General features: G+C 39.6%; 2 protein-coding genes across 2 annotated transcripts; one reads left to right on the forward strand and one right to left on the reverse strand.

The window, feature by feature from the left end:
* Positions 1-446: 446 nt before the first annotated feature.
* dctpp1 (dCTP pyrophosphatase 1) lies at positions 447-1,767 on the reverse strand. The gene has a single exon (XM_038713112.1). It carries the CDS (start codon positions 1,666-1,668, stop codon positions 1,111-1,113), a length of 558 nt encoding a protein of 185 aa, XP_038569040.1. The 5' UTR covers positions 1,669-1,767; the 3' UTR covers positions 447-1,110.
* A 33-nt stretch (positions 1,768-1,800) lies between these two features.
* On the forward strand, positions 1,801-20,045 carry gatb (glutamyl-tRNA(Gln) amidotransferase, subunit B). Its single transcript, XM_038713111.1, has 13 exons — positions 1,801-2,064; positions 5,165-5,318; positions 5,424-5,537; positions 10,536-10,734; positions 11,264-11,386; positions 11,499-11,612; positions 13,320-13,404; positions 14,292-14,336; positions 14,688-14,880; positions 15,112-15,245; positions 19,297-19,375; positions 19,499-19,633; positions 19,717-20,045. Exons 1-13 carry the CDS (start codon positions 1,916-1,918, stop codon positions 19,840-19,842), a joined length of 1,650 nt encoding a protein of 549 aa, XP_038569039.1. The 5' UTR covers positions 1,801-1,915; the 3' UTR covers positions 19,843-20,045.
* Positions 20,046-21,404: the final 1,359 nt, after the last annotated feature.

Below are 21,404 nucleotides of genomic sequence, written 5' to 3' on the forward strand. Positions count from 1 at the left end.
CTTTGAATTAAAGTGCAGTCCACACTGCAAGTTACATAGTAAGTAAATATTTATGATGTTCTATTGCACCTAACATTGGCCATTTTTAGGCAACCTGGTAATGTTGAATCTTGTCAAGGGAAGTTAGGTTAACTTTGTTTCAGAGGTGCATTTGAATATTATTGTGTTACACAGAGGTGTTTCTTATATTTTGGCCAGCCCATTTCTATCAATGACAGTAGACTAAGCTTTAGCAATACCTCTCGGTAAGCTATACAATTCAACATTTTAAAGTCTATAACCTTAAATAAATTAGGATTTACTTCAAGGTCATTACATTATCAGACCATTAGTCTCAGCTAGGTGTACCTAATAAACTGGTATCTTAATGGAAAAATCCTACAAGGCTTCTGCTCCCATCACAGCCATTTATAACGGACTGACAAATGAGCAACAAATACAAAAAGGACAGAATTAAAGCAACTTTTACTTCAGGAAAGAAATGTGACAGCATGAACAAAACAGAAGATGAGTTGATCCAACCCTGATGGCAAATGAGGATAAATCCAAAACATGATGGCACAAAATCAATTCACAACTACTCTTTTGTCAAGGATGGTGGGGACAATAATCATGTTTCAACTCTCTAATCCACTCTGTCACACTCCTAAACTGGAGCCAAACCATAACTTATAAAACGTTCAGTGAGAAACATATTCCACTAAATACTCCCCGGAGGCACTGCACAACAGTAATATTTTCTGAAAAGAGTATGCATTGCCTCAAATTCACTTAGATCTGACTAAAAACAGGATTTAAAAGTTAACATCAATAAAAGCCAACAAAGTATTCCTGAAAGTGTCTTGTCCATTAAATGTGACTTTGCATAAGACAAAAGCGTGTGGATCACAGAACACACACAAAGGTTATGAGCAGTAATGTAACAAGTCAAGACAGAGGAGGAAAAAAAAAAAAAAAAATACAAATAACACACATTAAAACCGGATGATAAACTGTTCAGTAGTAGGCCGTAGTTAAACTGCAGCATGCTGTCAGTGAATGAACAGCAGCACCCGGAATCAGTGCAACCAGCGTTCCCTGATTGTCATCTGACTCTCTGAACACCCAAACTCAGTCCTTGTATTCAGTGTACTTTTTGGCCGATCCCTGCACCTTGCTGGCCGGGTATTTTAGTCGGTTTAGAGCCATTTTACGAAGCACCGCTTGGGGAAGATCGACGCGACATTTCTCGGCGAGCTCCACCAGGTAGATCAACACGTCGCTGAGTTCGTGTGCCAGGTGCTCTCGCTCGGACTCGGTCCAGTCCGGCAGGCCCTCGGCCACCTCCCCCCGCCACTGGAAGAGCTCTGCTACCTCGCCCACCTCACCGACCATAGCCAGCAGCAGGTTGCGGGGCTGGTGAAACTGATTCCAGTCCCGCTCGTCCGTGAACTCCGCCTGCATCCGCCTAATGTCCTCAATGGTGGGCTTGGGGCTGAAGGAGAACCCCTCCGCCTTTCCGGCCCCTCCGTTCTGCAACTTGGAGTTATTAGACGATGCCTCCGTTGCTGCTCCGTTTACCACATGAGAGTGAGACTTGTTAGCAAAAGCCTCGTTGCTGCCATTTGAACACACCGATAGTTCATCACCTGCTAGCCCACATGCTTCCCTTCCGTTTGTAGCCATCATGGTGTACGACTTTTACCAGCGGTGCGCGTACAAACAACTTTACAAGAGCTGTAAACAACCTCTTCGGCAACCAGCACGTGAAGAAGTCCCGCCAGTTGTTAAAACGGAAATTAGGCAACTTATGTCGGAAACCGGAATTTTACCAAGACTGGGCTTTGTAGTTTTAACTTGAAAAGTAGCGGCTTGCGCACATATTGTATGCCACTTTAAAAAACTACAGCTCCCGTGTTCATTGCAAAATTACAACATGGCCGCCTCCTCTGTTGCAGCAAGTGAGCTGCTAAACAATATTAATAAACGGATATCAATATTGTATCCAAAGGCTTCCTGCGTAATTAGGCGAATAAGCACATCAAGCTCGCGATGCGACGGTCAGCCGCAGCGGAGTGCAAAAAGGTAAGCGAGGCTGCTTAGGTGGAATATTTTGTGTTGTACCTCCCCTGACCTGCCCCTTTACTAACCTGTATGTAAGCAGTAAGTAAGTAAACGATAAGGTGTCCTAAAAACAGGATAAACTGGAGACAAAGACGTTTCCTTCACCGACTTGAATGTTTTCGTATGTATCAATATATCTCGGGTTTAAACTGTGGACACTCGTCATTGTTTTGTCAGATTGAGTCCCAGTTTTTTTAGAGTAATTGGTCAATTTAGCTAGCTAACCCGTTATTTATAACGAAGAGCAAAAATAACGTTACTGTTGCTACTTTCATAAAGTTTAGGGCAATGGCAAGGAACTGATGTTACTTTAAAAATGAAAAGAGTAGGAATTGCAAGAAGGAGTTGCAATGATTAATCAATTAATCTCCTACTAACTTGATAATAGGAAATTTCTGATTTCAGCTTCTTAATGAATATTTTTTGGTTTCTTTCGTCCTCTGTGACAGTAAACTGAATATCTTTGGATTGTGAACAAAACAAGACATTTGAGGACTTCATCTTGAGCTTTGGGAAACATTTTCACCATTTTCTAATTTATAGACCAAACAGCTAATTTATTAATCCAGAAAATAATCGACAGACTAATCGACAATGAAAACAATCGCTTGTTGTGGCCTAATTGGCAAATATGTTGGCTGATAAGTAAGAAGAATTTATAGTACAGACATGCCAGATATACAGATGGGGGACAAAATCAAGGAATGATCAATATACTGAAGTTCAGACCCTAATGGATCAAGTGTCAAAAACACTAGGGGTGCAGGAAAAAATCGATACAGCATAATATCGTGATATTTGCCATGGCAGTACTGTATCGATACATGGACGCCGAGTATCGATAGTTTAGTATATAAATTGCAGATGGGAGTTTTAACTTTTTGGAACTAGAATAATAAAATCTATTGCTTTTTTAGTCCACTAGAAAACTTAACAGGACCATATAGAGGACTGAAAAAGTGATATGAACAAACAGATAAACAGATTAGATAAACAGATGTTGACAAAGTTTGACTTTAGGGACCTGATTGGAAGTTGGAAAAAGGTGATAAATTGCAATATATCTCTATATTTAAAATCGCAATAAAATCGAATCGCAACATAAATATCGTGATAATATTGTGTCGTGGGGCCTCTGGTGATTCCCACCTCTAAAAACAATGTATCCTACACTTCCCATAATGCAACTTAGTAGCATCTTTTTGTTAGATCCTCTGTGCCTCTATTTTTTTACTCCATGGCTCAATTTTTTTTTTAAAGCTTTCTGTCATAACTTTGAATTCCCTAAACCCAGATAAGGTGTGGATCAGTGTGGGCTTGGCGTCCAGAAACCCTGATCATCAGCAAATACATTATAATTACATACACAGGGTATATTTAACTCCTAGGAAGCTTCATTTGATGAAGGTTATTAATGATCCTATGTGCACTTTCTGTTCTTCCTAAGCGATTGGCAGTTTTTTTCACATGTTGTGGGAGTGTACCCCAGTGACAGAATTTTGGAAGATGGTTGCCTTTAACCTTTCTAAGTTGTTTGAAATCAGATTGCTCTGCTCGCCTGCTACGCTCATTTTGAATGATTTGTCAAGGCTGGGTTTGACACTGGACAAGAGAAGAGCATTGTTGGCGTACGTTGGAAACCTCCACATTCACACTCTCTTCGAGCTTGGGTCTTAACATATTTGGATATTGCCTATTTAGAGTTGTCTACAGCTAGGGGTCCACGGAGCAAAGGAGTCAGCAATAGAAGCTTGGCATTCACCCTTAACTATCCTCTGTGGGTTTCAGATTTAATATGTGACTGAGATATGGAGACCTGGATCCAGGGGGTGGGTGGATGTTTTTTTTTGTTGTCTTTTTTTCATTATTACTATGGTTTTATATATTGATTATGGTTGTTATTATTATTAATACTATATTATTAATATTTTTGATATTTTTGTTTTAGCTGTCTAATACATGTATCTGTATATGAGCATATATGCAGGTATCTATGCCAGTATATCTTTACGCTCTATTTTTGTATCATACAGATAACTATGTTTTGTTTTGTTTTTTGTTTTTCTCTTAAAACAAAATAAAAACTTGATCACAAAAAAAGAATTCTCTAAACCCAGGGTCTGGGCTGGACAATGTGGGCCACCAGGATCCCCTAAAGCCTGGGTTTTCCAGTGAGGCAATTGTTTTTTTGAAAACTTTGTTTAGGTGTAATAGATGCCTTATTAAAGCACAATATGAACTGGCAGTGATAAGGGCTTTAAATGTAGATGTAGTCTTGAAAAGTGTCCAACAGTCCAGTGCTAGTTTTAAGATACTGTGCTTTAATGGTGCGCATTCCTAAATTAATTTGTGTTAAATAAGACAATCACACAGTAAACAAGGATCTATGTTGTTCCAGCATAGGAATACTGTTCATGTAGAGGGAGAGCCACAGTTACTTTGTCCCGCGGGCCCTAGTAAGTTAATCTGGCCATGCTTGAGATGACCCTGATGACATTGCTGGGTTTATTTTCTTAGACAGCTCCCTCCAAAGCCACAGAAGATATTATACAACAGTTTTCATGTTCTGAGCAGTACTCTATGTAAAGCAAACTGATCTTCATATGTAAAATCAGTAGTTCCCATTAAACCTGAAGCCAGCCCTGACCTTAACCCCACCCTGTTGTCCTCTGCAATGCTTAAATCCAAATAAAATTTAGGGCTAAACCCAACCAATCGTCTCTGTGACGCGTCATCACATTAACCCAAATGAAGTCATAATCCCAACCAAGGAGAGAAGTGCTACGGGAAACATTATTTGAAGGGGAAGCAGCCCAGTCAGAAATCAAGTATTTTTAGTACACATACGACTTTTTTCAATATCTTTATTCTTGTCCCATGTCACTTTTCTCATACTCCTACTCAAACCCTGCAGTCAGAACAGACAGGAAACAAGCATTGTCCTGCGTCATGGTACACAGCTACTTTTCGGGCTGATTTATGTCATCCTCAGTCCACCTGTATAGTAAAATTTATTTTATATGGTTCCATCTGTTCCACGTCTTGCTCTTCTCTGCCTCAGTGCTCCCCAGCAGCTGGTTGGAGTAGTGGGCTTGGAAATCCATGCCCAGATTAACTCCAACACCAAGCTATTCTCTGGCTCACCGGTTCGCTTCTCAGCACCTCCAAACTCCCTGGTGTCATTCTTTGACGCATCCTTACCTGGCACATTACCCGTAAGTGTTGTTTATTGTAATTCAAACAAAGATAAACTGTTGTTTTTTTTTCTTTATCGCTTTCTTGTTGTCAGGTCATCAGGTAATATCCCTGTGTGTCCCCAGGTCCTGAACAAACGATGTGTTGAGGCAGCAGTGATGACAGGATTGGCTCTCAACTGCACCATAAACAGGAAGTCACTTTTTGACAGGAAACACTACTTCTACGCTGACCTCCCTGTGAGTTTTTCACTCTGTGCCCTCACAGGGTGCTTTATCTGACTAACAGCAGTGCAGAGACACTATTGTCCTGCACATCATGTGTCATCATTGTATCCCAGTGAAATCTCCTGGGTATGATCCCTAATTGAAATAGTGAGCAAGTCTAGCTGAAACAGCAAAAATGCTATTTGCCACATGTACAGACGAATGACACCGAAAGCTGTTAAAAAAATGACCAATGTTTTTTCACTTACCAGCTCATTTCCTTTAGTGCACTTCTATTTTGACATTATCCACAGGCCATTTCCTTCTCCATGCCTTTGCCGATAATTTGGGAACAGTCTTTTTTTTATTCACTTAATTTGAATCATTATTGGAGTCATAAAAACCTTAGGTAGTGTAGTCTAATTGAACCATTCCAGGTGTGATGTATATGATTATGAACTTTCTGAACTAAAAATTTAATTGAAATAGTTATTTAAAGTGATAAATTTTGTAACCACAAGATGACTCCAGTCTTCAGTAGTTACCTATAATGGACAGCCATTTTCTTAGATTAGACACTGGTATATTTCTAATCTAAATTGCTATCTCATTCTTATTTGAATCTCCACGTATAATCCCCATTGAGTATACTTCTCCACTCCAGTATTAATAAACTCATTTATTTTGGCCACATGAGGGGAAGCAGAACAAACTGTAAACACAACATATACCGCTGATATGGTGTATATGTTAGCATGTAGCAAACAGTTGCAACAAATCGGGCAGGTAAGGAGCTACAGTAGCATTCATTTGCAGTCTCGTTTCTGTCTGATGATGTAAGTCTAATAATCACTCCTGTTATCTCTGTTTTTGTCTTCACCAACTCCTGAGGGAAATATCTGTGTCAGCTGCTACAAAGAGACATTATGTTCACCAGCTCATTGCTAACTTTGTTTGTCTGATGCTTGGTGCTGGGTAATTAGCATGCAGTTGCTTTTCAGTGCTTTTTTACTGAAAATAGTTGCCTGCTGTGGCTGGAAATGATGGTCATGAGAGAAGTAAGAGTGAACCAAAACAGTAAAAATGGAGACATTAAAACCAAAACAATGAGGGGAAAGACGCTAAAACGCTCCGTCAAACTGAAGGGAACTGCATAGTTGAGTGATAATTTGCCGTGCTTATTACCATGAGTGACACATCACAGATTACATTTAGTTTTTTGATCCATTTATAATATAAAAATATTGATTAGTGCAGCTTTAAAGCAACTATAATTGATATTTTTATAATAACAACAACATATTAAATAACAATCTGAACAATGTCTGAAAGGGATCACTAGTAGTGACAACTAGAATTATCACCCAAATCTGCAGCTCCCCTCAGCTTTACAGAGCTTTATAGCAAGTTTCAGATCATTGTTTAGCTGTCGGGGCCACAACTTTACTCTTCTGGTTCACTCTCCTCGCTCTCATAATGTCGTTTTCGATTACAGCAGGAAACAATTCAGCGAAAAAGCTCTAAGAACCCATTTTTGTTGTTTTCCTCTTATTACAGCACTGCTGTTAAAGAATCAAAGAAGTAAAACAGACGTGTTTGCCAACATGGTATTTGAGGAATTGCATATCAGTCCTATGTTCTTGATATGAGCCAAATAGCAGTCTAGTAAGCCTAACACTGATTCCATTTACCAGTCTTGCCCAGCCCAAGTGATGTTCACTTTGCTCTCTGTAATGGAGTGCTCGCATGGCAAATTTTCACTACCCCTCAGAGCCCCGGGGTAACTTTACTGCCATTATGAGTGACATTTTAATGCTTAGATGGAAAAGACAAAATGTCATGGGAACTCTACAATGACTTGCCCTACAGAGACCTCTTCTAATATATCTAGAAGTTCTCGGAAGAAAGGTGTTAAAGATATTTGCATTTTGTATTTTCAATGTCAGCCTTTCCCTGGAAAGATATTATGCTGGGCAATTAGCAGGGTAATTATGGACTGAAGATTTCCTTTGGTATTGGTATAAGTATTTCATAGAAAACTGCCCAAAGAAGTGTCTTAAAATGAGAGTACAAGCAAAAAACAATAAAACCCACTAAAAACAAGCTTCAGATGGCATTATTAATGCACATTTTTTATTATTGCACTGAAATAAATTCTCTTTTTTGATATATCTTGCTCTAATATTTGAGCTAACTTGACTTTATTGTAAAAATGTAACTAATAAGCCTTGATGGAGCACAACCGTTTTCAGTTGATCTTGATAGATAAGAGTTTTTCTCCCATTTAATATTTCACAGAGTCACTGGTTATCACAAAGTTACAGCAGGACATATTTTAATCACAATGTTAAAGATACATTATCTCCTCAGATCTTATCTCCTTGGTGGCTGTGGCACAGGAGTTAGAGTGGGTTGTCCATTGATCACAAAGTTGGCTGTTCGGTCCCTGGCTTCCATCCAAGTGTCCTTGAGCAAGACACTGAACCCCAAGTTGCTCTAGGTGGGCAGGCCAGTGCCTTGCATTTGTGCGTGTGTGTGTGTGCGTGCGCGTGTGCGCGCAGGGAATATAATACCCGATTACAGTTTTTTGAGATTTACCAAAGTACTCATGCCAGAAGGTTGAGCCTGAACCTTTATTTGTGTTTTAAATCGACTGTGTGCCCTGTGCACAATACCTGCTGTCGCCTTGTTTGCAATTATTTAGTTTGGATTAGTCCCATCAGCTGCTCAGAAAGAGCGATCTGTCCCAGTGTTGCGTGAAACAGCTTGATAAACGGAAGTTTAATTTAAATGGCTTTAATTATGCAGATGATTGGACATTTTTCACATTCGACCTAAAGTTTGAGTGTAAGCCTTGTGCGTAAAACCAAACCAGTAACAAGGCCGAGGGAGAAATTATCTCACCCTTGAAAAATATATTTGTAAATTGCGTTGTACATTATTGATATGTTCCACTAGAAACCCTTGATTGCATTTTGTAAAACACCACAGTTGCTCATTAAATGATTAATGCTTCTGCCCAACCAGCATTCCTTCTTTCAATTGAAATGGCAGGCAAGACACATATTTAAAGTTTTTAACGGCCTTTTAATAACATGCATCAGCAGCTCCAGACTAACCTACCAACAAAAACAAATAATTACAATTTCCTTGAGTTATTAAATCTCTAAATAAACAGACATGGCCTGGCCATTGAAGCTTTGACATGTGTTTAATGAGAGTTATGGATGTTTTTGTGACCTCCGTGGGTGTCTGAGAAGAACATCACTGTGCGGGAGCGAGGAATGAGAAGACCGCCTGGTTTGTTTAGTGACTTAGAAATTATTTAGAAAATGACTCAGCAGCTCACAACAGGAAAATGAGTTTGGGGTGTGTGCGTCTCCAATTCTGTATGTACAGTATATGAGCAGACATGCATCTGTAACTTTGGATATAAAAAGGTTGAGGAAGTGTTTGGAACATCACTGCTCATTAAGGCTCAAACTGCTGTCCGAGTGTAACTGGGAAAACTTAATGTGGCTACCAGGATCTTATTTGCAAAAGCCCTGCCTTACCCTTCATTATGTAGCAACAGTAGTCAATTTATTATGCAGGAGACGCAAGTAGTCTTCACTTATACAGATGCTCCCTAATGTACAGTATGGCCTGCTTGCCATTCAGCCAGCGGAAACAATATTATCAACGGCCGAGGCAAAACTCATGTAAAGATTAAGTAGGAAACAGGGGATTTTTGATAAGCTGCAACACTATTCACAAAATCCAGCAGATTTAAAAATTGAATCCACCAAGCACAGAAATGGAAATGGAAAATCCCCAACAGTTTGTTTTTCCTCTCATTTGTTGCGGAAGGTGGAGGTGTGGATTGATTGTTTAGATCAGACACATTGTACAGAAAGCCAGTGACTAACAGTCCCCCCAATCTCTTCTCCCACGTCCTCGCCCTCTTTAGCATAAGTATGATTAATGTGTAGTTCCTGTGATGTGGTTGCCATAGTAACATAGGAAATTAGTACTTGGGGCAGCAGATTCTTTTAGGAATGGAGGAGCAGGTGAAATATTTATTCTTGTGCTTTTGTGAGTAGAAACCTTGAGTGAAATGGCAGCACTCCTGCTGCATGATAATGACAGCCCAGCCAATCAGCCAGCACTGTGTGTAATTAATGCTGCCTGTCTCACCTTTACATATACCCACGACACTGACTGCGGCATACTCATCACTTTTTCACTGAAATAGGGGGATTTCAATGAAGGACTCCAAAAAATTGTATATTACGTCCATGCTTTGGTGTATTTCCTATTGAAAAATGATATTTTGGGTCATTTACTCAAGGTATGTCTGGGAAATAATCTCTAAATTTATTGAATTACTCACATTCTTTATCTTTCACCTGAATTTAATCATGTTGCAATTTTCTGTACATGTCAATACACTAATATAGCTACAACAAACAATGACGTGATAAAAGTTCAACCAACCAGTCAGTCTACAGCCAAGTGTCGTAGTGTAATTTACATTAACTGTAAACATGAATGCAATTAACATAGGATGTACATATCAGAAGCCAACATTCGAAAATAAATATATGTACTGCAGGGAAAAGCAATTGTTTTCAAGGAAATCTGATTATTAATCTTCATACAGATTTGAGGTCATATCATCCAACTCTATTCCGAAGTGACCAAAAAGGATATCAGTTAGCAAAAGACTGTTGTACTGAAAAAGGGTTAAAGGATGGCATTGTTCAATTATTCCTGACTGGTGTATTTGTTGGAATTTTCTAATTACATGTGGGAAATAGTGCTGTTTTTGTTCTCCTTGTTGACTCGCCATACACTGCTTTCTTTTAATAAAATGATAAACGTGGGTTGGTGGTACTGTAATGAGCCAAAAGACTGTTCAGATTCTAACTTAGGGACAGTTGAGAGGAGCGACACGGAGTTCTGAGGTTTTGGGCCATCTATCTACCACACAACCTTGCTGCACAGATTTTTGCAGGACTGAATTTTGGCTGATGTATTTTCAAATTTCAGTCTGGATACCAGATCACTCAGCTACGGCAGCCCATCGCGGTAGATGGCATGCTGACTTACAGCTTCCTTGGGGGGAAAAAGAGGAGCCAGATGATCAGAAAAACTGTCAACATCAAACAGATTCAGCTGGAGCAGGACAGTGGCAAGAGTCTCCATGATGACCTCCGCAGCCAGACACTCATAGACCTCAACAGAGCAGGTAACGTTAGTGATTATCAGTCTGTGCCTTTCAATTAAAGGATAAATCTGGATGGGTATAGTTTATTCCTCTGTGACATACACCTTGATTGTTGTCCAAAAGCTATTAAAAACACATTAGTGAGCCACACATTTGCACAGGGTGACATGTTGCTTCATTAAAATGAACATGGGCTCTGCAGGCTATTTTGAGCTGCTGCTGAAAATAGTCCCCAACAAAAGCACTATTTAAACTATAGTGCCCAGCTGTTTTAGGAAATCACTTTAACTTAAACAATATATTGACTATAGTGTTTTTAAAAATGTCCATCTTCAGTTGTAATGGATGGGCTTGGAGCAGAGTGCCACAGACAGTAAAGAAGCTGGAAATGTTTTGAGACAACACGGTGTGTTGGACAAAAAGGTGCAAATAGGCATTATCCTATAGATTTAAATTGCTCAATGAAGCGAGAACTGTTGAGGTTTGTTGCAAAGCTCCATGTGATAGATACCTTAGGGATGCAAAACAACGCTGTCTTCCCATTCGTCAGGTGTAGGTCTAATGGAGCTGGTGATGGAGCCAGACATGAGCTGTGGAGAGGAGGCTGCAGCAGCTGTCAGAGAGCTTCAGCTCATCCTGCAAGCCCTGGGCACCTGTCAAGGCAACATGTCTGGTATGGAAATCACTCTCTGTCTCTCTGCCCTCCTCTCTTTACTGAGCTGCTATACCTCTAAACCCAAACTTATTTCCCACTTAGCGTGCATCATGTTCGTCTTTCTCCACAGAGGGCCAGCTGAGAGTAGATGCCAATGTGTCCGTACACAAGCCAGGTGAGCCCCTCGGCATCAGGGCAGAGGTGAAGAACATCAACAGCGTCCGGTACCTGGCCAGGGCTATTGGTAAGCATTGGTATAAAGTTAAAAACTTTAAGGAAGGATAGTAGGATGGCATAAGCGTGCGACTAGTGTTTAAAGAGGTACTTTGAACACTGTTCCATCTGAATGGGTCTCAACTGGCTGCGTGATTGTGTGTGTGTGTGTGTGTGTGTGTGTGTGTGTGTGTGTGTGTGCTGAAATTGGTAGTGAAATGTAAGAAACACTCAGTGGTGGAGCATAACTAAGCACATTTCCTCAAGTACTGTCTGAAGTCTGACATTTTGGGAAATACGCTTATTTGCTTTCTTGCCTAGAGTTAGATGAGAAGCTCGTCACCGCAGTAGCAAATATGAAGCAACAGCTTGCAGCCGGCCAACTTAGCTTAGCACAAAGACTGGAAACGGGGAGGAAACAGCTAGCCTGGCTCTTTCCAAAGTTAACTAAATCTGCCTACCAGCACCTCTAAATCTCATTAAGACTTAACCTGTACATAAAAACTTGTAAAAACAGCAATTTGATCGTTTTATGGGGCATTATTTACCATTTCTTGACTGGGACTAGGAACTTCCTGGAGTCTCCCACTAGTTGTCTGGCAACTGGTCCTGGCTAAGAATTAGTTGGGCAGATAACCTCCAGTAAAACAGCAAGTTACTAGTAATTCCGTTTCATGCTACTTTATTCTTGTACTCCTCTACAATTCAGAGGGAAATCAAGTTATACAAGTTATTTTGCAGATTCATATTTTACATACTAAACATATGATGATCTTATAAAATATGATGCATTGTTATAGAGGAAACTACCCAACGGTAAATGTGAAATAGTTCAAATTAGCTCAACCATGCCAGCTACAACAGTAAAATTCTACAAACACATAGCCTAATAATATAGTAATAATAGTGAACTACAAATAACACTCAAAGAGGCCATATGCATTATGAGTAGTTTTACTTTTGATATTTTAAGTACATTTTACAAATAATACTTTTATGTACTATGTAAGACTTTTACTTGTAATGGAATATTGTCCAGTGTGGTATTCCTACAGCAGAAACACACAAGAAGCCAAAGAGAAACACATGCATACACACACTCATGCAATTTTGCATTTGTCATGTATAACAAAAACTTAATATTTTTATTACTTTCATATTTTAAGATAGTATTTGTTCTTTGTTTAAATAAAAACAAGGATTCAGCTGGGTTGTGAAGAGACAGTAAGACAGGAAGTATAGTTAATTTTGACAGTAACTTGTGAAGCATAAGTTGAGGACTGACAACCAGTCACAAACAATTAGCTGTGTTATATCAGCATGTGAAGTTGAATTGGCTTCTCGCAGCTGCTCACTTAAAAAAAGGCATAGATTTTTATGTCAACTCTGACTTCCCTGACTGTTGATTGAGTTTCACTTAAAACACTGACAAAAAGCTACAGCCAGAGCATTTCAGCATTGTACATGTAGGTTTTTTAGCATGGTTTGACATGCTTTGGTGCTGTGCTGGAATTATTTATCAATAAAGTTTATCACATTTACTCTGCAGCTGAATTGGTATTTAAAAGTCATGGAGAAAAACATCGTTTATCACAGTTATAATGTGGCAGCAGTCAGAGACATGAGGATTGCCAGTGTATCAGATGCAGATGTTTGGCATTTTACCACAAAATTATATTTGCGTGTACTGGTGTTATTGAATAAACTGTATTTGTGTTCACACCCCCTCCCTCACCAGACTACGAGATCCAGAGACAGATTGGGGTCCTGCAGAGAGGGGGAAAAGTGCAAAATGAGACCCGAGCGTATGATTCCAAAACAGGGTAAGAGGATGAAAGAGCAGTGCCACGATGCCAAGCCTTAGCCACTGCAACACCCTCTGACTGGGATCTCTGCCTGGCTCATTAGTCCTGAGCTTTGCTGAGGATGAACCATCATGCTAATCATGATGAATGGAGCCATTTGGATCCCACCGCCATCGTCCTGCGTTATCTGTGAGCTATGTGTTACTCACAGGCTTATGAGCTCACAGTATGAGCCAGCTCACACACAGCTGAGGCCTTAATCATCTTCTGGTGCTCTACCTATTTCCCATGAGGCCTTTCATGTCCAAGGTATATGGTGGCATGTTAAATAAGAGTGTGTGATGGCCTTTGATTGGCTGTTTCGTTTCGTTCCTGTGAAAGTGACCACAGATTTAACTATATTGGTTTGCTGACTGGAAGGCATCATTCCTCGTCTTTTTTGTTTGTTTGTTTGTTTGTTTGTTTTTTTTCAATTAGCCAGACTACTACACAGTTTTCTGGAGTTAGGTGTTGGGGTTGCAACTACTGAGCCTCTCCTTTAATTAATGATTTGGTGTAAAGTTGACACAATCAAATGTCTTGTTTTGGTAGACCAACAGTCCAAAATCCAAACATGTTCAGTTAACTATTAAAACAAGGAAAACAAGGAAAAGCAACAATTCTTCCCATTTTCGCTCAAACCAGTGAATATTTGGCATTTTTGCTTGAAAAATTATTTAAACTCTTAAATCATCTTCTTCTTTGTTTTCAGCTCTGAACAGTATTGCAGAGCAGTTGAAAGGCATATTCGATGTGTGCTGCAAGTCCTCCAGTTCCAATTCTTCTTCATCTTTTATGAAGTTTTGAAACCCATGTTTATAAATGATAATCCAGAGCATTTATGACGTGTGCATGTTTTTCTCTAGGGAGACCATTCCTATGAGGGACAAAGAGGGTCTCCAGGACTACAGGTGAGTGTGAGTTTGCCGGCTCTTGGCATATCTGTGCTAATTTATTCCTTAGGAGCTTGTGTTTATTGACGTGCAGTTATGATGCGAGAATGTGATCTTTCCCTCAGCGGGGACTGAAAGAGGATGAGCGCCTCTGTGTGTGTGTTTGAGTTTAGGGGGGGGGGGATGATGGACAGGTATAAGGTTGATGGAGTCAAGTGATTCGGGGAGTAAGTGAAATGTTACAAGTGTAATGTCAAGAGGACTATTAGTATCTCAACAAAAGCTAACCTTCTCTAAGCTTATCTGTACTGCTGATAAAGCATTCTTTGCTCCTCCCTTTTTTTCCCCCTCCATCCGCCCTCCCTTCAGGTTTATGCCAGAGCCCAACCTGCCCCCTCTGATTGTGTATGAGGATAACGCATCGCTGCCCACTGGCATTGATGCATGCCAAGCGGTGGTGGTGCAGAAGATAAGAGAAGGGCTGCCAGAGCTACCCAGTGTCAAAAGAGAGAGGCTGGTGCAAATGTACGGCATCCTGCCCGAGCACAGCTTCACTCTGGTGGTGAGTTTATAAGTGGGCAAAAGCAACCAGACAGAGACGAGTTGATTCCCTCACTAAATATGTTCCCTGCATCTTTCTTTTAATTGCCATCTGAGTCCTGAGCTTTGATGCAGTTCTGCTTGAATCCAGGCGGCAGCTGTGTACAGCTGGACTCTGCTGAGCCGAATTGATCCTAATTAGATAATGTGCATGTGAAGTGATAAACGCATTTTTTATGGTGTTTTGTTGCAGAATGAGGATGGCCTGGTGGAGTACTTTGAAGCGGTGTTAAAGGCGACCAAAAAGGAGCCGAGGAAGGTGATTGGCTGGGTGACAAATGAGCTGGTGGGCCACCTCAAACAGCGAGAGATGAGTGTGAGCCAGAGGTTAGACATACACATTACATCCCTTCATATAGCTTTTACAATATTCACATAATGTCATTGTAGCTCATGAGGGCAGCGCTGTTTGGCTTGCTCACTTTGTACCTTTTGCATGCTGTGTCTGAAAACTGTGGTGATTTTGAGCTGTGGAAGAAGGAGGAATACAGCATGTACAAATAAAGGTAAACATGGGAAGAGGTTTTTAAACTTGAGAGTCAGGAGGTCATGAGATACTTGGCTCTTGTGAAATACTGAATTGTTCTGATAAACAAAACAACCACCAACAATAAAAGTCACTTAGGGTTAGGGATCTTTCTCTCCAATCTCGCTCTCCCTCATTTCTTGTCATCTCTCCATTGTATGTAATGATGGAATAAAAATGCCCAAAAATACTTTTAAAGAAGAGCTATTCACTCTCCAGATGCAGTCTGGGTCTGTCAGGCTTCTCTTTATTTTAAGTTGTCACAAACCATTGCTTCAGTGGTTCATGAGAACAACTGTTTTTTCTTGTCAAAATGAATTGTCATCTAAAAGTGATTTATTATTATATCTCATATCAGAAGTTCATATCCTGTAACTCATGACTAAACTTTAGTCTTACTTTGACCATTTATAGCAGACGGTTATACAGATTGATTAGGCGTACAGAGCTCTGCTCTTTGAGGGAGCTGTCAAAACATTCCAGCAGCAAGGAAGCTTCTGCAGTAGGAAAAGATTCCCCTCTTGATAAACACATGAACATTAGTTCTTAGTTAAATCAAAAACACCAAAACCATAGCACATATGGAGGAGTTTAGGGTGGTGAAGGCAGTTCTGGCAGCAAATAGAGTTGACATGTGAGTACCAGCAGAGTGATGTTGGAGTCAGACTGAAATTTGCCTGATGAAATTTACTCCGGGGGGGGAGGGTGCAGGAAAAAGCATGAATAGGGTTGCAAACAGGATTTGCAGGAGCTGGGCTTACCACAGCAGTCCGCAAAGTTACATGTGATAAAATATAAGATTAAACTCTGTACAAAGCGAAGGAGGTACATACATTCACTACCAGAAGCAAATTTGTCTCAACCCCTTCCACGTAGAAGTTAATGGGAAATAAAGTCCAGTCTTAATGCGCCACAATAGTGACACATGTCAGCTAACGATGGCAGTGCTGTACACCTGCATGAATATGATTGGACGTAATCACTCAGCTGATATCCACACATCTGTGAAAGAGCCGATCATGCCAATCGGCTAATGCAAGAGCTTGGACTTCAGCAGTGTACCTAAACTAACGATATGCTTCTTATCTAGTAACGATTGTGCCAATGAATGAGGTCTGTTCAGTTGTTTTAAATATTGTGATGTTTTTATATGCATCATATTGAATCAAATAATTGCCACAGTCCTAAAGATTTTCAGTTTCTAAGCAAGGGAAAATAAAAATGTGCAAGGCAACAAGAATCATAATAACAAACATACTTCAGTTGTAAAAAATCAATCTAATTTTGGGGTTGCTACTAATTCCACCCGTGACACACATTAACATACACACACCTTCAGTTGTTGAAGTTATTGAACTGCTTCCTCTCTATTCCCTAAGAAGGTTTGCACATGATTAAAGAGCATTTAGCCAAAAAAAAGATTTGTTCTGTGGTGTACAGAGCTCATAATAGTGTTTTTATTGTCGATCTACAACGTCTGGGTTGAAAATAACAGCACATTAGCTGGATAAAATAATTCTCTTATCCATGAACCATTCTACATTATAGTGGTTTGGTTTGACTGACATCAAGGATTATTACATTCTTAGTGTTCACAAATGCTGATAAGACCGTTGCATACTATACAACAATAACATGTGTGAGTTCATAAATCATCCAATATTACCTAATTCTTTGTGTCTGTCATTGAGAAAACCTCCGCGATAGTCTGACAGCCCATCAGGGAAGAGCCTGTTTTGACAAATCCAATTACATTAGTGAAATCATTACTTTTTGGAAGAAGGTGTTGTTTTGATGTCTCCCTGCTGAAGGCCTGTTAGCTGGAACAGGTTGGATTTTTGTAAATGTTCCAAAACACTCTTGAAATTGAATAAAGTCCTTTTGATATTTTGATACAAGTTGCCATAGTACCTTTCACACTTGTGCTTAAAAAAAAAACTGCTTATCTAGCCACCGGCTATGAAAAAATAACTCCAGTTGTCTGTCTCACTGCTTCGTTTTCTTCATGGCATACTGTAAATATCACACATTAATTTCACTCATTTTAGCAATTTTCTTAAAATTGCAGCTAAATGAAAAATGAAGGTGGTAGGATGCATCTGAGTTGTATTTGTGAAGGTCAGTCACTAGATCACAACTTAAAAACTTCACTTTAGCTTGCTGAGTCAGTTGTTTAACCCAGAGATATATTGTTCCATGATAATTTATTAAAATCATTACAAAGCACATGAAATTGAAACAGCAATGGGTTGACAGCAGCGCAGATGCTGTGAGCTTTATTTTATCTACCATTCCCAGACTGTTGTGACGCATTCGTGTCTGAGTAAACCACAAAGTAGCTGGTGTTTATTGATGCATAATGTTGCATTTGCTTTGGTTGAAAGGAGGAGAGTTAAAGAAAAACAAAGAGTGGCCAGCAGGACTGTCAAAAGCTGCAGGCAGGGAAGAAACAGAAAAACTCAGCTACACATAATTAGGATTGAGTGCATGGATCCAGAAGGAAATAATTGGCGTTTTGGGTATAAAATAAAAGGTTTTCATAAGGATGCATGTATCTCCTTGTGCATCCATATGATGGCTGTAAATATACATTCATTTTTTTATCTTGGCTGTCCTGTATAATGTGCCCAAACCTCCTTTTGTCCTTCTGGCTCCAAACTTTACAGTAGGGTAAATGAAAAAAGAAATTGGGAAGCATATTGCTCAGGCAGCCAGAGAGATGAAACTCCGGACATGTCGTTAAGCACTTGTTCAGTCACTTCCACCAGTTAAAACAAGTCACTCTTCCAGGATTCCCCCTAACACAATTCCTGGGTTTGCTGATGGCTGCCAATGAAGGAAACTCATTATGGATCCAGAGGCTGATTTGTGGCAGGATGGCGACAGCATCCAGCCTACATTAATGCCTTGTTAAAATTTTACTAATTTAAAAACAAATATAATGAGGGCTCTCATTATACCTCAAGTACCCCTTCACTGGCACAAGTATCATTTTATAAATGGATTATGAACTAGATGTCATTTAACACTTTTAAATGATTAACTATTGTTAATAAGAAATTCATATAATTGAAGTGTTCAGGTCGCTTTGGTCAAGTGTGCAGTTATGCCTCTACCATCTGGAGTAGCATAAGCATGATGTTTGTCTTCTGAGCTATTTCAATTGTTTATTAATTACTTTTAGTTAACTATTTCAACTGTTTATTCATTAATTGTAGCTAACTATTTCAGTTGTTTAGTTATTACCTTTAGTTAACTATTTCTATAGCTTATTGCTTTTAGCTAACTAGATTTCACACACTCTCATTTGCAACATTCAGTCACATCTGACTCTGGTAGAGGGTCAGATAAGCGGTTATTGTATATTTACTGAAGACCACCAATTGGTAATCCTGTTTGGCTGTTTATTTTCCTCCTTAACACAAATATGTGGATATATTTTTTAATCAAATTACAATTTGTACATGTTTGTTAATTATTTGAGCTTTCCATGTGGCCCCTTTCAACTGCAGAAAGTACAAGTACCCCTGGTTGGTTATCACTGCTCTGCTTGACACATGAACTGTTGGCTGAAAAACAATTTTTGTTTGTAAAGATGGATACTTTTGATCTATTTTTCCCACAGTGTCTAGGCCACGTTTGGAGGAGATTTAGTTTAGATGGACTGTCTTGCATGCAGTATACTGAATGAAACTGTGTCTCTGCTTAATATATTCTAACTGGCTTTTTGATTCTGTTTGTCTGGTAGCCTGAGGAATAAACAAGAAGACATAGGAAAAACAAATCTCCTTCTCTCCCTCCATTTATATCACTAAATTAAACTATGTAAATCACCCTTTCATTTAATTTCAGCCCAATCTCTCCTTCTGCCCTGGCTGAGCTGCTGGAACTCCAGGAAACGGGACACATCTCCTCTTCGGTTGCCAAGCAGGTCGGTCAGCTGCACAGACCATGCAATTATCCCCCTCTGGCTGTCACTCAACAAAACACCCAGCAAGTGCTTGTTTGTATTCTGGTTCTCGCCTGCATCTTTGTGGTTTCTCCCCGCTTTCAGGTGTTCCAGGAGATGTGGAGGTCATCCGGCAAGACAGCCCCGCAGATCATCCAGGAGCAGGACTTGGGTCTTGTTAGTGACACCGCACAGCTGCATAGGATCTGCCAGGAGGTGGTGGACTCGCATCCTGATGAGGTGAGGGTTCACATTCAAATTCAAATGTATTTTTATTTTTTTGCATGTTTGAGATGTATTGTGTTTGCTGTGCCACTCTGTAGGTTCACGCCATCAGAAATGGAAACAAGAAAGTTCTGAACAAGCTGATGGGGCTGGTTCAGAAAGAGACCAAAGGCCGAGCTGACCCAGTCTTGGTGAGGGCAGTTTTACAAGAGAAGACTTCATGACTGTTGAGCTGAACGGACCGTTCTGCAAGACCCAGTCATATCATAGACAGGGAGTAAAACCATAGCATATTTGACCCTCATGAAAGACAAACAATACAAAAGTGATGTTGTAGATCGCTATGAAAATGCAGATAAGCAGAGTAATCATGTCTATGTCACACGGCAGCACAAGGTGGCTTGTGTTCTGTGGGTTGATAATGAAAGGTGAAAATTAAGCTAACATCCTTAGTTTCTGAGAGATTGACATTTTTGTAAATACTGAATATGTTCACCGGACAACAGCCATTTTCTTCTGTGTTTATGTACGGTATTTATGTATTTAAAAAAGTAATAAAGCTCTTCAGATTAAATACCCTCTGTGGCAGTGTTGTATCACCATTGGGTTTACTTTGTCAGGGGGAAAAGGGCATTCATGAATCCCTAGATACACTAAGTAAATATTTTCATATTCTGACCAAATCTGAACCAAAGAGTTAATGAAACTTTTATGGAAAAGTGGAAGAAGTAAAATCTAAATTTGACTGGAAAACTCATTTGATGTTAAAGATAAATTTACATTTAAATGGTCCTGTTAGTGAATAAGGAATATTTGGATATAATTCAAAGTATAATTCAATATAACCCTTTCAGTATAACTTGTACAACTGTATAACTGTACCATTGGCTGCTGGTATATTGACCATTATTGTCAGTTTTAAGGCCTGAAAATCACACAGGCAGGAGATGATCCTGCTGACCTGACAGATGATCTCTTATCAAGGGACGCAATGGAAATCCCTGCCTGTCATAGACATCCAGGCAGGAGACTGATCAGTGAGCTCCCTCTTGTGGTAGAACCAGGTTATTTGCCTTGTATTTCTTTCTATATAGTGGTGCTTTAAATATGGATTCTCTCTGGTATTGAGGTGCAGAAAACCCTTACACAATTTTTATCTTAAACTTGTCTACCCCTTCTCATCTACACCTTCTCTTTTGAGGTCGGTACATAAAAAAAGGAAATTAAGACACAATAATGGCCGTTGCCTGGCCCTGCTTCTCGTCTCTAATGGTAAAGTTCAGTGCAATTTATTTCAATGTAGTAATTTAAGATGTGAGTAGTCCCAATATTTTTGCACCTAATCCCATTTGGAGATAACAGAAAATTCCATCTTTCACATTGCAGTTTTTTTAAATGTGACAAAGAAATAGCTACAACTTCAACAGATGGACGTGTTGTTTTCTGGTCAACTGCACTTGACTGCCTATTTGGCTACTGCCCTGTTGGGTCTTTTTTTCATTGTTTTGGTTGTTTTAGCTTCAAATGGTTGTAGTTCCTGGTTGGTCTTTGTGATAAATCTAGTCTGACAGCATCCAGTGGCCCATATTTTCCCCCATGTACATATTAACTCCTGTTTATCCCACATTGATTTGGTTTCATGTGATTTTTTTTGAGCCATGTAGTACCTCGTTTGCATGCATATGCATAAATGCAGTTTACTTAGTAAAACGATGTTTATCTTGTGCATTGATGTACTAATGATGAATGGGATATTTATGACCTGTCAAAAGCTTCTCCATCACAG

The sequence above is a fragment of the Micropterus salmoides genome, unplaced genomic scaffold, assembly GCF_014851395.1.
Source record: "Micropterus salmoides isolate LMB-PRFRI ecotype aquatic unplaced genomic scaffold, ASM1485139v1 Ms_hic_scaffold_12, whole genome shotgun sequence".
NCBI classification, from domain to species: Eukaryota; Metazoa; Chordata; class Actinopteri; order Centrarchiformes; family Centrarchidae; genus Micropterus; species Micropterus salmoides.

Coding starts and splice junctions, on each gene's coding strand:
- dctpp1 (XM_038713112.1), bottom strand. CDS start 1,668: ATGATGGCTACAAACGGAAGGGAAGCATGTGGGCTAGCAGGTGATGAA.
- gatb (XM_038713111.1), top strand. CDS start 1,916: ATGGCCGCCTCCTCTGTTGCAGCAAGTGAGCTGCTAAACAATATTAAT. Junction 13,405..14,291: donor GCGTATGATTCCAAAACAGG/GTAAGAGGATGA, acceptor GTTTTTCTCTAG/GGAGACCATTCCTATGAGGG. Junction 15,246..19,296: donor GAGATGAGTGTGAGCCAGAG/GTTAGACATACA, acceptor ATTTAATTTCAG/CCCAATCTCTCCTTCTGCCC.